Source organism: Octopus sinensis, linkage group LG2 (genome assembly GCF_006345805.1).
Source record: "Octopus sinensis linkage group LG2, ASM634580v1, whole genome shotgun sequence".
NCBI classification, from domain to species: Eukaryota; Metazoa; Mollusca; class Cephalopoda; order Octopoda; family Octopodidae; genus Octopus; species Octopus sinensis.
In genome coordinates this window covers 3,052,479-3,071,457 of record NC_042998.1, presented here as the reverse complement: position 1 = coordinate 3,071,457, position 18,979 = coordinate 3,052,479, and the positions used below count along the sequence as shown (strand labels likewise).

The following is an 18,979-nucleotide window of genomic DNA, read 5'->3' as shown; positions in this document are numbered from 1 at the left end:
ATGGAAATGCCTTAACCATTTGCAACATTAACCTCAAAAAAATTGGCCAACCACCTGATCATCTACAAATTAAGTGAATATGATAGCCAAATAGACTTCTTACTCTACAGGGACAGAAGAAGCTACTAGTTAGGAATGTTAAATGTTTCTCTGATGACTAATATATATCTCAACATAGACTAGTCATCAACAACCTGGACTCCAGGCAGCAAGACAGTCTTGTGAGATTTACAGAAGCTGAAAGGGTCCTCAATCAGATGTGTGTTCAAAGAAATAGAAGTTGATATGTATGACAAGAAGTGGGAAGAGAGAGAGAGTGAGTGAGTGATTGATTGATAATGTTGAGGTAAACTGATGGGGTTTCTATGAGTGAGTCTGCTGCCAGCCACATACTGGATCTTTGGATGGAGTAAGGTACTAGCCAGATGGATTGATGGCATGGTGATGGAATGATATAGAAAAAAAGGACCATAAAAATTAAAAGTCATGTCTGGAAAGATTGGGAGAAACTTGGGTGCAATCTTAGAAGGTTGAACGTCACAAAGGAGAATACAAGGGACCACAAAAAGGGGCAAGATGTTGCACTGGAGATGACTCATTTATTCTATCAAGCATTGGAAAATGAACTTAAAATGATGATGATGATCATTATGGGGATGATGACATACCTTGAGTCTTAAGATTGACTTTTATTGCTATGCAGTGAATCATGTAGGTGTGTATAAAAACTGTATTGAGGTTATCAGCTGCTATATTATTGTACATTGTTTGCCAAGCTTAGTGATCTGTGAAACAATTAGCATGATATAATTGCCCCTACAAATTATTCTGCTTCCATTACCATAAGTGAATTGAATAACTGAATATTCATGACAAAATAAGACTACTGAATAATAATAATGGTTTCGAATTTTAGCACAAGGTCAGCAACTTTAGGGAAGGAGGAAAATCCATTACATCCACCCCAATACTTTACCAGTACTTTATTTTACCTCCCTGGAATTTGAACTCAGAACAAAGAGTCAGAAAAACTGCTGCTTTACATTTTGTCTGACATTCGAATGATTCTGGTAGCTTTTCAAACCAGTGAATAATATTGGTTTAGTGAAGCTCAGTGGTTAGAGTGTCAAACTTACGATCGTGAGGTTGTGAGTTTGAATCCCGGACCGGGCTGTGTGTTGTGTTCTTGAGCAAGACACTTTATTTCACGTTGCTCCTGTTCACTCAGCTGCAACGTCACAGGTGCCAAGCTGTATCGGCCCCTTTGCCTTTCCCATGGATAACACTGGTGGCGTTGAGAGGGGAGGCCGGTATGCATGGCCGACTGCTGGTCTTCCATAAAACAACCTTGCCCGGACTTGTGCCTGGGAGAGTAACTTTCTAGGTGCAATCCCATGGTTAGTCATGATTGAAGATGGTCTCAGCAGCAAAATCAGCTCAGTCAAACTGTACAACTTCAGTTGATTTTGTTAATATATCAGACATTTAGTATTGATGATCTCGCTACAGTCGCACTTGTTTTGTTATTCAAATAGGTTTAGTAGTACTTGGAATATTAAAAATATTTTGGTTAAAACTTAGAATAGTTTAAAGAAGCTTCTGAATAAATGTGATCTGTTGTTAATTGTTTAAGCAAAGAAGGTGACAGGGGATTAGAAGCATGAGCTTACTTGGTGGGAGGTTTTGGTATTATGAGTGGGTGATTAAAATGCGTTCTAAAAAGTAGCTTCATAAAGAAATGTTTTGGGGTTGGTGTAGGAAAAAGAAAAAGAAGCAACAAAAGATAGCTCAGTAGGATTTAGTTAAGACATTTAAAGTAAAAGAAAGCAATAGACAAGAAGCCATTTTACAAACCAGCTTGATCCACCTCGGAAAGGTAGTGGTGTTTATGAAAAGATATTTGTGATAAAAACTTAAGTTTTTTCTATATGTATTGTGAATCAACAAAAATATTTACAACTTGGTCTTTATTTTCTCTTAAACGTGTTGTTAGTTTTTAGTATTTCTTACTTGAGATCTGAATATTTAATTTGAAGAATTTATTTTATGAAAAGGAATATTTGAAAAGAATTTTCAAAATATTTTATAAATTTTTAAATTATCCTATTGTTAGCCATTACTAATTCAAATATTTTCTTGAATTCAGATCTCTGTGAGAAGAGAAATATTTTACTAAAGGAAAATTGGAGTTCATTTCTCAACTATCAAATGACCAGATAACATTTGGTCTTGCCTCTCTCTGTGGTTGATGATGGACAAAAAAGGTAAATTTTTAAATATTCTCATTTTCAGTATTAAGAACCAAGTAACTAAAAGAAAAAGAATTTCAGATTTTTATGAATTAAAATGTAAATATTTTATTTCTTGTATTTAAGTATAATTTAAAATTTCTAAATCCAAACCACCTAATTTTTATTGTGTTCTTTAAAATTGCAAGATGCTGATAGAATAGTTTGTTTCTAATACAATAATTATATCAAGTTTTTCTTAAGAATTATTCTTTAAAATATATTTTGTCCCGTTGCATTCATTATGAAGCTGTTATTTTTTATTCTGAAATTCTAGGACAAGCTGTCATTGGATTTTCTTATTTTAACTGTTTTAATGGTTAAATCAGACTGTTTGCATATACTATTCTTGTCTAATATAATTTCTGAACTTTTTTCTTAAAAAACAAACTAAAAAAAAAAAAAAAAAAAAAAAAGACCATTTTCTCATTAAGTACTAAAAGAAAATATATATTAGAATACCAAAACACTGGTTTTAATTAAAAAAAAAAAATCACATTACATCTCCTATAAAGGAAAAGTTTCCTACCTCGTAAATGTATTTATAGCCATATAAATGACATAGAGTTTGATTTTCTGTTTAATCTCAGAATTGAAGCTTTTTCATAAAAGTAGATGGACCCATTCAAAAATTTCACCTGCAGATCGGCTTATAACAGGATATTTTAATATATATATATGTTGCTAACAGTTGTTTTTATAGAATTATGACTTTCGCAAAAAACTTTAACTGTAAGTAGAGTAACCTTCTTAGACTTTAGTCCAAGACAATGAGATTTTATCCGAATACATACAAAGGATGTTACCAAAACAATTTTTCTTGCTTATTACATAAGCTCTGTTTTAAGTTGATTACGTTTCTAAATGTATTTTTTGATAAATAAATACTGTTCACTGACCTTTTGAAAGTGAACTATTGCAAACATATGTTAGCACAATAAAAAAAAAAGAATGCAAAGCTTATATCATTACTGGAGTTATATTCACAAGTCGTACAATATTCAGTTGGTCGTTAATCTTGATTCAACTTGAACTAAAATTACTTATTGCTAAATAAGTAAATCATTGCAGTTTGAGACAGAAGTTTAGATAAATTTGTATTTTGTTTTTAGATTAATATTAGAAAGATTTAATTTTCTATCTGTGTGCCTTTATGTGTGTTGCTGAATTACCGTGTCTCCATGGCATGAAACTATTGGTAGCTCTTATTTTGTTTTGTACATTAAATAATGTCTTTCTCAGTGGATGGAGTTCCTTTATTTGTTGATCCTACCTATAACAGAACAGTAAACAGTTTATATATATATATATATATATATATATATATATAATGTATAATGTATATGAAAGTGCATGACCTGTATGAGCTGATGCTCATACGGTCAAAGGTTTGATTCGTGGACCAGATGGTGTATAGAGTCCTTGAGCAAAGCACTTCATTTCCCATTCTACTCAGCTGAAATGAGTACCAGCTGAGTATTCACGCAGCCCTCTCTCCCTTCACCTCACACATTCAGTGACAGACCAAATGTGTGTCTACCCATGACAGCATGGCTACCTAAAACTATTATCAAAAAGTGTGGTATGTCCTACCAAATATTAAACTTGTATGATTAATACTATTCAGAGAATGAAGAAGAATTGGAGATCCTAGAGAAGTGGTTACACATGCAGCAAGATCAGGGTAAACGAGAGACTCTATAGCAGTAAAAGCATCAGCAAAGAATTAATAATCTCATTTATTACCTAATAAAACTGAATATTTTTATCATCATTTTAGTTGTGCTAAGACAAATAAAGGGAGAAATATATTGAAACACTAAACCATTATTCATAATCCAGTAATAACTAATATGAAATGACAATACACTATCGTCTTTTGATGGCGTGGATACACCTATCATCATCATCATCATCATCATTTAGTGTCTGCTTTCCATGCTGGCATCGGTTACACGGTTTGACTGGAACTGGTAAGTCGGAGAGCTGCACCAAGTTCAAGTCTGGTTTGCCATGGTTTCAATGGCTGGTTGCTCTTCCTAATGTCAACCACTCCAAGAGTGTAATGGGTGCTTTTTAACGTGCCACTAACATGGTTGCTTTTATGTGCCACCAGCATGAATGTCAGTTATGTGACACTGGCATCAGCCATGAATGCGTTTCACTTGGCTTGGCGAGTCTTCTCTGTGGATAATAAATCTTTGTTAACTATGTGGCTTTTTGGGTTCAGTCTCACTGCACGGAAATTTGGGCAAGTGTCTTCTGCTGTAGCATCATGTGAGTGAATTTGTTAGATGGAAACTACACAAAGCCCATCATGTGCCTGTGTGTTTGTGTGAGAGAGAGAGAGCGAATGTTCTCATTCTGCACTGAGCTGAGCTACGGACCGTCCCGTTTATTAACAATTTCCCAGTCCACAAATTATCTGGTAGTGGTGTACTTTCGAAGAAGAGTTGAATGAAAACTTCCTTACTTGAAATATAAGGTAACGGTTAGTGACTGGAAGAGCATTCAGTTGTTGAACAATGCCTCAATAATATGTATTCATGTAACCCATGCGAGCATGGAAAAACTGGACATAAAATGAATGACTGAATGCTATATGTGAGTGTATATGTATGTATGTATGTCTGTTTGTTGGTCATTTCTTCCCTTCTCTCTCTAAATATATATACACAGATATATACATATAAATACCTACATTTACACACACACACATCTAGTGGGGAGGTCTCTAATAAGATAGACATCTAAACAAAGATTGTTAATAGAATAATGTTGACATGAAGTTTTGTGAAGTTCATATAAACATGTACATTATTAATATGGCATCTAACAAAAATATAACATTTTTTAGTTATTTAAAAAATCTATTTTATCCTTCCAGTTGAAATAACCATTTCAATTTTAGTCGCAAATTAAAATAGCTTTATGCACTCTCAGTCGTTGCTACTGTAATGATTTCAACTTTTGGCCAACGACCAGCAATTTTAGGGAAGGGGTTAAGTGCCCAACTGATGCTTATTTTGTTGACTTCTTAAGGATGAAAGGCAAAAGTCATTGTTAGTGGAATTTGAACTCAGGATGTAAGGCCAGAAGAAATGCCATTGACCATTTTATCAGGAGGCCTACTGATGATTCTTCCATCTTGCTACCTTGGCTGTTATTGTAATAACAAAAATACCTTTTGTTATGTGTCTTTGTTTGATCTCAAATTAACCTTGATTGAGTAGATTTGACAATCCTGTTGTTTATTCAGACTTATTGCCTAGAAAGAACTACATTAATTAATGTATCTTTTATGGTGTGTGTGGTTTGAGAGATATTTGGCTGCCATTTCTAGCAGTTCAAGTGACTGTGTTGAGGCTCCTTTGCTCTTTTTGTTGTTTATGTAGGAAGAACAGTGTATGAATACTTAGTGACATAATAATTTACAATTATGTTTCAATTATTGCAACACTATGCTGCTTTGCTCTTTTTTCACCTGTTATCTGAGACAGTTTTTTTAATGTTGAATAGCTAATATTATTAGGCAGTACCTTGTTACGCTGACAATATTACGCTCCAGTCTGTATAGAATTGAATGATATCTCTGGTCTCAATAACATCTTTCCTTTAGTATCAGATATCGTTTATTTTTGTTTTTCCCATTGTTTTCGCCTACTTTTCATTCAATTATGTCCTTAAATATCAAGAGATCTGATAAAAGTATGAACATATTTGTATATCTATTATTTTATATTACAGTCACTGGTTTATTGCATTTCTCACAAGTGTGTCAAGGGTGTGTCTGTATCTAGATATAGAACAAATATATCAAAGCACTTTTGCTCATGAAGTACCAGTTTTTTTCTTCTTTTTTACCAACCAATCATGGCCATTTGCCAGCCTCCTCTGGCCCCTGTGCCAGTGGCACATAAAAAGCACCCACTACACTCTTGGAGTGGTTGGCATTAGGAAGGGCATCCAGCCGCAGAAACACTGCCAGATCAGATTGGAGCCTGGTGCAACCTCCTGGTTTTCCAGACCCTGGTCAAACTGTCCAACCCATGCTAGCATGGAAAACAGACATTAAATGATGATGATGATGTTTATATCAGTTGCTGATATACAATGGCAAGAGATACACATATGCATGTATATGTAAATGCCAAATTTACACACAGCTTCCATCTTTCAAAATCCACTTCCAAGAAATCGGTCAGTCTGAAGTTATGGTAGAAGACCCTTGTCCAAAGTACCATGCGGTAGGATTGATTCTTGGTCCATAATCTTGCAAGACAAATTGTGTGGCTATTTGGCACTCTGTCAATTACGGCGACAAGAGTTCCAGTTGGTCCAATAAATGGAACAGCCTGCTCATGAAATTAACGTGCAAGTGGCTGAGCATTCCACAGACACACATGTTCCCTTAATGTAGTTCTCAGGGTGATTCAGCATGACACAGAATGTGACAAGGCTGGCCCTTTGAAATACAGGTACAAATCATTTTTACCTGCCAAGTGGACTGGAGCAATGTGAAATAAAGTGTTTTGCTCAAGGACACAACATGCCACTGGGAATTGAACTCATGACTTCATGATTGTGAGCTGAATACACTAACCACTAAGCTTCATGCTTTTACTGGTTATTTAGAATAATGTAAAAAAAAGAGTGGGGAAAAACTGGCTGCATAGTTAAGAAGCTTACTTTGTAGTCTTGTGGTTTTTAGTTCAGTCCCACAGTGCAGTGCTTTGAGCAAATATTTTCTACTAGAGCCCTAGGCTGACTTATGTTTTCTGAGTGAATTTGGTAGAAGGAAACTGAGTGGAAACCTGTTGACTCTACCTGCTTTTTGAAAACCAGTGTTAGTTTTTTAAAACTCCCTGTAACTTAGTGGTTTGGCAAAACAGATGGATAGAATAAGTACCAGACTTAAAAGAAAAAAAAAAAGATACTGGATTTGATTTGTTCAACTAAACCCTTCGGGGCAGTGCCTTGCAGCATGGCCGCAGTCCAATGAGTGAAACCAGTAAAAATATGATAAAAGGGACTATTAGAATGTATGGTCATCTCTTATGATTTCGATGGTTGAAGCATGGTAATTCATTTGTTCTTGCACACACATTTATGTGTGTGTGTGTGTGTGTCTGTTTTTGTGTTGGAGTTGAGTAGTGAGGTGTTGATTGATTAGACAATTACTGACTGAAAAGAAATAATAATTTAAAGCCTGCATTGATAATGTTATAACAAAGGACATATTTCTTTTGATAAATTTCCTTTTATGATGATGATGATGATGATGACGGTTGTTCCATAGTGCTTTTTTCACTTTCAATATTTTATTGACTAATGTAAAATTGCGGAATATGAAACACAATTAAGTTCCAAGGATGAAAGGAAAGATGGAATTGTTCTGATCTTGTCTTGAGTGAATTATATCAACAGCAGAACTAATTGCTTCAATATGTCTTCTGTCTTTAATCTTTTGTTTCACTCATTGGACTGGAGGACTTTTGTGAAGGGTTTAGTCAAACAAATTGACCCCAGCATTTATTTTTAAAGACTGGTATTTATTCTGTCGCTCTCTGTTTTCAAACCACTAAGTTGTCAAGCAATGGTGGGGTACAAACACACAGCCACCCCTGTATACATACATATGTATATAATATACAGGGGTGGCTGTGTGGTAAGTAGCTTGCTTCCCAACCACATGGTTCTGGTTTCAGTCTCATTGCATGGCACCTTGGGCAAGTGTTTTCTATTATAGCCTCAGGCCGACCAAAACCTTGTGAGTGGATTTGGTAGACAGAAACTGAAAGAAGCCCGTTGTATGTATATGTTTGTGCATGTTTGTGTGTCTGTGTTTGTTCTCCCAACATCGCTTGACAACTGATGCTGGTGCCTTTACATCCCTGTGACCTAGTGGTTCGGCAAAAGAGATAGATAGAATAAGTATTAGGTTTACAAAGAATAAGACCTGGGGACGATTTGCTCCACTAAAGGCGGTACTCCAGCATGACCGCAGTCAAATGATTGAAACAAGTAAAAGAATAAATATCTACACACACACACACACATGCACAAGGGGCTTCTTTCAGTTTCTGTCAACCAAATCTTCTCATAAGACTTTGGTTGGCCTGGAGCTAAAGTAGAAGACACTTGCCGAAGGTGCCACACAGTGGGACTGAACCCAAAATGATGTGGTGGGGAAGCAAATGTCTAACCACAGTGCCAAGCCTGAGGTCCCTTTTTTTTTCTAATATTAGTATTAGTTTTAATTATTGGACTACAGGCTGGGGCAATATTGATTTCAAATTTTGGCACAAGACCAGTAGTTTCGGGGGAGTAGGTATGTCAGTTACATCAACCGCTCACCACCAGTGTTCAACTGCTATTTATTTTATTGACCCTGGAAGCAATGATGTATAGCAAAGTTGACCTTGGCAGAATTTGAACTCAGAACATATGAAATGCCGTCAAACATTTTGCCGCTTTTGCTAGGTCAATGTTATTATGAGTTTTAGTTAATCATATCAGCTTCAGTATATTTTTCCACCTTGGAAGGAAGAAATGCAAAGGTACCAGCATGGCTGTGTGGTTAGAAGCTTGCTTCCCAACCACAAGGTCCTCAGTTCAGTCCCACTATGTAGCAGATGCAGGTGTGTGGTAAGAAGCTTACTTCCCAACCAAATGGTCCTGGGTTTAGTCCCACTGCATGGCACCTTGGGCAAGTGTCTCACCATATAAACATATGTATATATCTGTGTGTGTGTGTGTGTGTGTGTGTGTATGTTTGTCCTCCACCACCACCACTTGGTGTGTTTATGTACCCATAACAGCTTGGCAAAAGAAACTGATAGGACAAGTATCAGTCTTTAAATAAATAAGTCCTGGGGTTGATTTACTTGACTAAAACCCTTCAAGGTGGTGTCCCAGTATGGCTGCAGTCAAATGACCGAAATAAATAAAAGATGAGATAGCTTTTGTGAGATTTTACCACTTGATATTTTTGTCTCATGTCTTCCATGTCAACATATACACACACACACACACACATATGCATATATAGTGTCCAGTGCTTTGCTGTGTGAGAAAGTGTTTGCTAAAGGTTGCCTTGCAGCAGGATCGAACCCAGAACTAATTGATTGAAAATTAAACTTGTTAATTACACAACTGAATCCATCTGTACTCCTCCCTCCCCCCTCTCTCTCTCTCTCTCTATATATATATATATATATATATATTTTGTGTGTGTGTGTGTGTGTGTGTGTGTGTGCAGGCATAGCTGTGCACTTAAGGTGTTTGTTTCCCAGCCATGTTGTTTTTGGGTTCAGTCCCAGTGTGTGGAACCTTGGGCAAGTGCTTTCTACTATAACACCTGGCTGGCCAAAACCTTGTGTGTGGATTTTGCATATGGAAACTGAAAGAAGCTCTTCATATAAGTGTGTGCTTATTGGTATATGCATCTGCATATGTGTGTGTGTGTGTGTGTGTGTGTATATATATATATATATATATGTATGTATACTAATAAAAAGGGTTCAGCAAAGAATTGCCTCACCACACACCGAAGTTCAGAAATAGCAGCCAAAAATCTTAGCCATTTCTTCTACTTTAAAAAGGGTCTTCCAGAGAAACCATAATACTTGAAGGTTAATCACACAGGCAGAGAGTAAAGTAACGAAAATCAATCAATATCTGATCGTCCATGGACGCGCGTTTCTGAATTAGGTTTTTTCATAAAGAATATAAAAAAATATACTTTACTAACCATATTCTTCATCAGCATGGATTTTCTGTGATAATTTGAAGGTACTAGAACATTTGAACGAATCTTTCCACATAACGGCGTTAAGCCACTCATATTCAATGTTAGCACCGCCAAATTCGCTTAGATTCCCCCTGCCCTTCCATGTGTGTCTTCAAGTAAAATTCTACAGAAAAAAATCAGCAGCCTGTTCTCGGGGATATATATGTATATATATATTTGTGTACATACAATTATGTGTGTGTTCATGTGGTTATATGAACCTTTGTCTGGACATTAAGTGATGGTTGTAAACAAATGTCACCATCATACAGGTGGTTTTGTTCATTTCCACTCTTCCGTGGAAAACATGTTCTGGCCATGAGAAATATTACCTTGCTTGGAAACAGGTGGGGGTTGGCAGTTGGAAAATCTACCTCAATAAACTCTGAACAATACAAACATGGAAGAATGGATGTTAAAGAAAAAACAAAACAAAAAAAAACTGATGATAATAATGATGATGCAATATATGCATATTGCATGTGCAGCATGAGTGTATGTGCGTGTGAGTATTTTATGTTTAGAATATATTTAGAAGAATGTTTGGATTAAAACTACAAAATTGTTTTGAAAGATCTGACAGTTGAACTATTTACTATTTCAAGATCTATTGGCTTTGTTAAACTCTGTGTAGCTCGGGGTAATGCTGCTCTGTATAATATGATTATTACAACTAATAAGCTTCAGACTGATGTAAATTTGATAACAAGTTATCAAAATTAATTTTGTTAGGTACCAATCAGCAGTACATTTAATTAAAGCTGACTGGGTCTATTCAAATGAACTAAAATGACATTCTGCCAGAGTAAGGAAGTCTCAACCTTATATAAACACTACAAAAAACAAAACAAAAAAGTAATGCAGTATGGACACAGCTCTACTTGGGTCCCTTCCTCATTTACAGAGAACAAACCATTCGTTTTTAATTAAGTACACTTGTTTTCTTTATGGTAGAGTGAGAAAAACTGTTGTTATTGAGGTATTGGGTCTTTTGACTACTTTAATTACGGTGGCGCTGTCCTCATTAAATGCTGCAAAGAAAGCAGATGGTTTATTATGAATTTAGCATCCTGTTGGAACCTATCATTAAATAATTGTATTTTAAGCATTTCATTTTTCTAGGTTAGTCTTTCCTGTGTGAATTTTGTCTTTTAGTTGTTTGTTATTTATTTAAGAGAGAGAGGCTGTAGGTATTCTTATCCACTTACCTGCTTATTTTACATTTCTCCCATCATTACCTCTTCTTCTTCTTCTTCTCCCTTGTAACAGATGATCCACTCTTTCCAACCTGGTATTGTCTTCATTTGCATCTCTTCAAACAATCACACAGCTATTTAGGGTATCTGTCCAGACATAATATCAATTGCTTCATTTTCTTTTCGTCAACTAGGTTAGTTCGTTTGTTTCAAAGCTGTCTTCTCTCTCCTAACAAGTGAAAGAAAGAAAAAAAGAGAAGTTTTTATCTTTCTTTTCGTATTTATATCTTTCTTCTACATTATCTCTTTTTTGGACAATATATATATTTCAATCTTGGGTGATATTTACTTTTGGGTGGATATTACCTGAACTACCAAGCTGTTTGACGAGTGGTTCACTGGAGATTCTGGGTGTTATTTGTAAGTTTGTTCAGAACTTGAGTATGTGATTTCTTCTATTCTTTATTTTATTTTCTTAACACCTTAAAACTTCACAGAACACTTCACTACACTCATTTCCTCACTCAAATATTTCTACCTTCTATTTGTTTGCTGTTTCTTTTCATAAGAAATCCCTCACAGTAGTGATAACATCTCTGCTTGTTCTGAATCAGGGAATCTATTCAAAAGAAACGCTTTTCCCTTTTTACTTCTCACCAGTCCAGTTCACCTGTTGATATTTTTTTTATGAGAGCCTATATTTTTCAGCTTATAAAACAAAGATTAGTTATAACATGTAGCTTTGATGAAATGTATATAATTTGAGATTGGAAATATTCTTATTAAAAATTAAATATTTCATTCATTCTCTTGCATTTATTTTTATAAAAAAACTACAGTTATTTAAAATAGTATTTTGCTAGCATTATTACTATTACTACTTTTTGTCGTTAGTGAATAACTATGATTTCTTTTTAATTAGGAATTAGAAAGCTAATTTTAGGTTGTGTGAAAACTGGTTGAGCAACTAGGGAGCTTAAACAAACTTTTGCTTTTGATGATAGAAATGAGTGTTTAAAGAATGTGACGATGTATGGTATATGAGTCTTAGATTTGTTCCTGACTTCATAGTGATCTAGAACCATTGCTGAGGAAGAGCAGGTATATCAATAATTATTTTCCTTTGTTTTATGTTTGTTTATATTCAATTTATTATAGTTGTTATGTTAATTGTTAATTAAAATAATCACAGTCATAAACTAACTCTATAGTCTTTGTTTTCTTCTTTTTTATATAATTTTCACATGAGAATACTGTCTAATATCAAAGACAGCTTTAAATGAATTCCACCCACAGGAAGGTGTACAGGAAACAATTCAAATATGTTGGGTGTAACAGTCCCCCAAATATTTCATTATATATTTCAGTGCAAATGCTGCTGTCGGATGTTGTAAATACTGAGAGGGTCACACATTTTCTCAAATCTGCATTAAAAACTGCAGTTTAATAATTTTCATAAGTTGGGTACAAATATAGCTGGAACGTGAATTACCCATCATATTATTGGCTAAGAAATAATATCAATGCTATCAATAACTGTTTTATTTTCAATGATTTATATTATGTCTAATGACATAAGAAAGCTTTGTTATCAAGACCGGTTGTTATACTTATTTAGTATTATTGTAATTTGTCTGTGTTTGCTATGGTACTGTAATCTTCTAAATTAGAAACTAATTCCTAAATGGCCAAATTTCTAAATTTTAACATTATTTCTTAGTTTGATCTACCTAGCATAATAAGTAAATATATACGTACTTTGTGTCAATGTATGTATGCAGGAATGTGTGTGTGTATATGTGTATTTCTCTCTCTCTCTATATATATATAGATTATGTATGTATGTTTGTGTATGTGTATATATATAACGTATATATGTATGTATACACATGTAATGTACATATGTATATATATGTGATGTATGTGTGCATATATATATATATATATATGTATAATGTATGTATATATATAATGTATATATATATATAATGTATGTATATATAATATAATAAATGTATATATATAATGAATGTATGTGTGTGTATATATATATAGATTGTATGTATGTATATCTATATATATAGAATGTATGTATGTATGTATAATTGTATAATGTATGTATATGCATAATATATGTATGTGTATATATATATATATATATATATATAATGTATGTATGTATGTGTATGTATATAAAATGTATGTGTATGTATATAAAATGTATGTGTATGTATATAAAATGTATGTGTATGCATATATAATGTAAGTGTATGCATATATAATGTGTGTGCATATATAATGCATGTGTATGTATATATAATGTATGTATGTACATATAATGTATGTATGTATGTATGTATGGATGTTCTTATATATCTGTGTATGAATATGTACATGTGTATATGCATGTATATATCTATATGTGTATATGTATGTATATATATATATATATATATATATATATATATATATGCATGTATATATATGTGTAGATATATGTATGTGTATATACATGTATGTGTATATATGTATATGCATGTATAAGTATATATATATATGTGTATGCATGTATATGTATATATGTGTATGCATGTATATGTATATTTGTGTATACATGTATATATGTATGTGTGTATGAGTATATATGTATGTGTGTATGTGTATATATGTATGTGTGTATGTGTATATATGTATGTGTGTATGTGTATATATGTATGTGTATATATGTATATATGTATATATATATCTGTGTGTATATATATATATATATGTATATATATATGTGTGTATATATATATATATATATATATGTATATATATATGTGTGTGTATATATATATATATATATATATATTATATATATATATATATTATATGTGTGTGTGTGTGTGTATTTGTGTATGTATATATGTATGTGTATATATGTATATATATGTGTGTGTGTGTGTGTATTTGTGTATGTATATGTATGTCTATATGCATGTGTATATATATATGTACATGTGTATATAAGTATAGATAAATAGATAGATTTATGTATTATATTTATTTAACTACTAAAGTTGAACCATTAAATTACAGGATTGTAAACAAACCAACACTGGTTGTCAAATTTTGGTTTTGTTTCAGTTTACTGCCATCCATATTCATTTATAAGGGCTTTGGACAGCTTGAAGCTATATTAGAAGGTACTTGTCCAGGGTTCCATGGAGTGGGATCGAACCCAAAAACATGTGGTTGGGGAACAAACTTCTTACCCCCCAGTCTTGCATGATCCTGAATATCAAAAATAAATAGGTGTAATTGCTTTGTTCTGATGAAATGACAAGGGATTACATATCATCTATACTCAATGTGCCTTTACAATAAACATCTTCTATTAAAATGCTATCCATATTTTAAAGGAAGCAGAACAGTATATATTATTTCTTCAAGCTGTTGGTATATTCTCGTCTGATCAGAGTTTGTCAGCTTGATTAATGATCTACAAAAAGGATTTGTTGTTTGGGAAACTTAAATTAACCCTTTAGTGTTCAGATTACTCTGTCAAATGTAAGGCTTATTTATTCACATCATTATAAATTAATTGAGCATGATCTCATTGCTTCAAGATTTCAATGATAATAATAAAAAAATAATATAATAATGAAATTATTGTATGCATTGCTCAGGTGCACCACAACTTGTCAAAAGTGCGTATAAAGTATATGCAGTAATGTACAAATGTCTGGAAAGTGAACAGTGTATGAGTCAGATACGTGCTTGCGTGTGTATGGAGGGGAGAAAGATCAGGTGTAGTGTTGGCGAACCTCAGGAAGCATGGAAGTTTTGAAGGATGCAGTGCTCCGACAACTAACAACTGATGCTGGCAGTTTGTTCCATGCTTCAGCATCTCTCAGCATGAAAAAATGTTTCCTAAAGTCATGGGAGCTGTGCTGTTTTCTGACTTTGTAAACATGTCCACGGGTGTTAGACAGGTGGAGTTTGAAAAGGTGCTCAGAGTTATTGTTAGTAAGATGGTTAATAATAATGGGTGTCTGCCAAGTGATTGTTTAACTTTAGAATGATATTGTAGGGTAGGTGAGAGCATCTGGTTCTGGCTAGTTTGAACATAAAATAGGTAGAATATTTGGGCCAGATATAGCCAGTTTAATTGCTAAAGGGTTAATAAGAAAGTTGTGTGTTTCCAATACAGTCTAAAATCTGTGATGACTCAGAATTTGAGGCCACTGAAACAGTGCATTCTGATTACTCTGTCAAATGTAATGTTTATTTATTCACATTGCTTTGAATTAATCATGTATTATCTCATAGTCTTGAGATTTTGATGATGTGATTGTTTATTTTTAGAATGATATGGTAAAATAAGTGTAAGTGGCTGAATCTGGCCAGTTTGAATATAAAACAGGTAGAATATTTGGATCAGAGATGGTCTGTTTAAATGCTAAAGGGCTATTTTTATTTTTTTGTTTCAGTGCTTGATAATGAATTTTTATTCCAGAATTCTGTGCAAATAATTGTTTTCCTTAAAATTAGGTTTGATTTAGTTTTAAAGACTTTAAAGGTCAAATTGATAATAAGATAAATAGCTACTACATTTTGACACATATTCTTTGACAATTCATATATATAAATATTTAAATAAGCAAATGACACCACCTGTTCTAATTAGTGTAAAAATGTTTAAAAAATAGTTGTTTTTTTTATTTAGTTTTCACATATTTACATTTTACACTGTGACCATATTCACTTCCAAATATAAACAAAATGTGTGTCTCATAAAAACTATTTGATTATCATATGGTCAAGTCATTACTCCATTTTTGAGTAAATTGTTCAACTTTTTAAAAAGTGATGCTTGCAGCTGCATTGTATCTATTCTTCCTACAACACATCTTTCTCACCTGGAATTTTTCAATAAAGGCTACCAGTTATTCTGGTTGAAAGTTTGTTTTCTTCTTCTTCCTCTAACTTAATCTGTTGACATCTACCACTCTGTGTACTCATCCTGTCATCCAAGTGATTTCACTGAATACAATTTGTCTTGGCCTTCTCATTCCTTCTCTATTGACTCTGCTACCACAAAGGCTGTCATGTTTATCATCTTGAACCATCTGAACTACCTGGTTTCCTTGTTTTCTTATATTTCTGACTCACACATTTCAATTCCACAAATACTCCTGCCCTCTTTTGAAATCCAATTTATACACACGTTCCATCCCTGCTCCAACAGGATTATTTGGCCCATGGCTTATCTAGATAGCCTGAATCATGTCAATCTATTCTACATCAGCCTTATTCCTCAATCACTCTGTTATGTCAAGTGAGGTGACTGGTGAGAATTCTGCCAATTCTATAGCAGAGGAGATATTCTTCACTTGTGATTCATTCACTTGTAACATACAGCCATGTAAGTCAAAGATGTTGCTTCCAGCAATTAGAGAAAATCCCTTATCATGATCAACTGGTAGTTGTTTGCCATCGATGCAGTGCTTGGAACAGAACCTTCAGAAAAGAAAAAACATGATTTTCTCATGGAACAAGACCCCTCCTGAACTTAAACCTTCTCAAACTCACTTAGGTCACCATATAGTGTAAGTTGCTACCATTCTGAAAACTTCCCCCTTCTCTTCAGCCCACCAAGGCAACTCTCCTATTACTTTCAAGCAGTATTTTTCCTTGATATGGCCCCATATCCTCATTAAATTCTTCAACTTTTTGCTTCTATACAATTATCTACCCTGAACTGTGAAAACAGATTATGGTGTGGATCCTTCCCCAAAATATGTCAGGTATCTGATCTCATCAATTACCGTCTCCCTAATATTTATTGCTGCAAGTTATGTTTTCATTCACCTGTCCCCAGTCAAAGAAAAGTTTTAATATCTAAGTGGCATGTTATTGTATCTTAATTTTGTAAAATGTTTTGGGTTTGTATGAAATGGTTTCTAAGATGTTTTAGAATTAATGCCTACTCATAAGGCGACACACTAGTTGATAGTTAGATAATTGGATTGCTTAGTTCTATTTTATTTTGCTGGTTTTGGACTAAGCATCAGTGATTGTGACCTTGGTAGGCCTTCTAAATCCAGTGATTGATGCTGTTCCATTTAAACTATTCATATGAACACTTGCAAGGAAGACCTGAGCAGGAAGGAGATTCCAGTGGGATGATGTTTGTGGGACAAAGGACTGGGTATAATAGTTAGTATGGGGTTGGAGGAGTGACAAGTGGTTCGGGAGTATCTGAGTGGAGAAAGTCCAAGACTAGCTGGCTCCAAGAACAGAGGTCATTAATGTAACTTTATGAAAGGGAGTGAGGGATGGCAACATACCTGTTGACCAGAGACTGGAGCATGTCTGTGAAGCTTAATCCCAATCAGTTAAGTAACCCTGAATGTGGTCCATGATGTCTGTGTGCATAGCAGCAGCATCCGAGATGCTGGAAGAATCAACCCCCTAGTGTAGGCTTCACTTGAACATTATTCTCACATCTGAGATGCTGCTGTTGTTATGTATACTGTTACTACATCTTAATTTTAAATCTTGCTATATCAATTGTTGCCTGTACTTAATTAACACAGGTTATTTCAAACATATTAGCCAGCAACCTAGAATAGTTATCACTCGTTAAGCATGTGAAGAAGACAGCCCTGTTTGGTGCTTCAGATATCTGAAGTAATCAAATAACTATTTAATGTATTATGTCATAGAAAAGCAAATATTAAAATGAAAAAGGAGAAAAAATATAATGAGGATTTATTAAAATTGTAAGAAACTGATAAGGGATGCACAAGGATACATTTTTAATGTCGTTTTTGTTTTCTCCCATGTGCCTTATGTAATTTATATCCATATTAACACGTATATCATTTATCAGTTTTCAATTACATAGAAAAAAAATAATATTACTAGACTCTAATGTAATATTACTAGACTTTACATGAACACCACCCTGTACATAACTCCATGTCCCCCTACATGGCCTTGCTTTTTGCTTTTTGAGCCAAAAAATTAACTAACTAACTAACTAATAGTGTATGTAGCTGTTTCTAAACTAAAGTACTGCAGTGAATTGAAGAAATGACAACCAAAATAATATTGATTTCTGACTCCTGCATAACACCCCAAATTTGATGGAGGGATCAGTCAATGATATCAACTGGGTAAAGGCTGGTACCTTTTTCATCAGACTGGGAAGCAGCATTCTAACTTGGAAATGTAACCGAGCATCACAAGGCATTTTGTCTAATCCTGAAACCTGATCTTGAAACCACAATTCTTCTATAATTATCAATATATTGATAACATTGTGTGTGTGTATGTGTGTGAAGGTGCATGGCTTAATGGTTAGAGCGTAGAGCTTACGATCGTGAGGTTGTGAGTTTGATTCCCGGACCGGGCTGTATATTGTGTTCTTGAGCAAGACACTTTATTTCACATCACCCCATTTCACTCAGCTGTAGAAACGAGTTGCGACATTACTGGTGCCAAGCTGTATCGGCCCCTTTTGCCTTTCCCTTGGATAGCATCAGTGGTGTGGAGAGGAGAGGCTGTTATGCATGGGTGGCTGCTGGTCTTCCATAAACGACCTTGCCCTGACTTGTGCCTGAGAGGGTAACTTTCTAGGTGCAATCCCATTGTCATTCATGACTGAAGGGGGTCTCATCATCATGTGTGTGTATGTTTATGTATGTATGTTT

At 34.2% G+C, this 18,979-nt stretch overlaps 1 protein-coding gene across 10 annotated transcripts in view; it reads left to right on the top strand.

Annotated features, from left to right (window-relative positions):
* The first annotated feature begins 2,130 nt into the window (after positions 1-2,130).
* The window catches only part of LOC115223565 (rho guanine nucleotide exchange factor 28), a 490,764-nt gene continuing 473,915 nt past the window's right edge, over positions 2,131-18,979 (top strand). For 8 of the 10 annotated variants that reach the window (XM_036511280.1, XM_036511293.1, XM_029794238.2 and 5 more), the window contains exon 1: positions 2,143-2,264. Coding sequence is in view for 1 of the 10 variants with exons in the window: in XM_036511308.1 (XP_036367201.1) it covers positions 2,249-2,264 (16 nt within the window). In the remaining 9 variants the exon portion in view is untranslated. Of the gene's footprint in view, positions 2,265-18,979 lie in introns of all 10 variants that reach the window. The other 2 variants (XM_036511308.1, XM_036511277.1) reach the window with 2 other exon arrangements.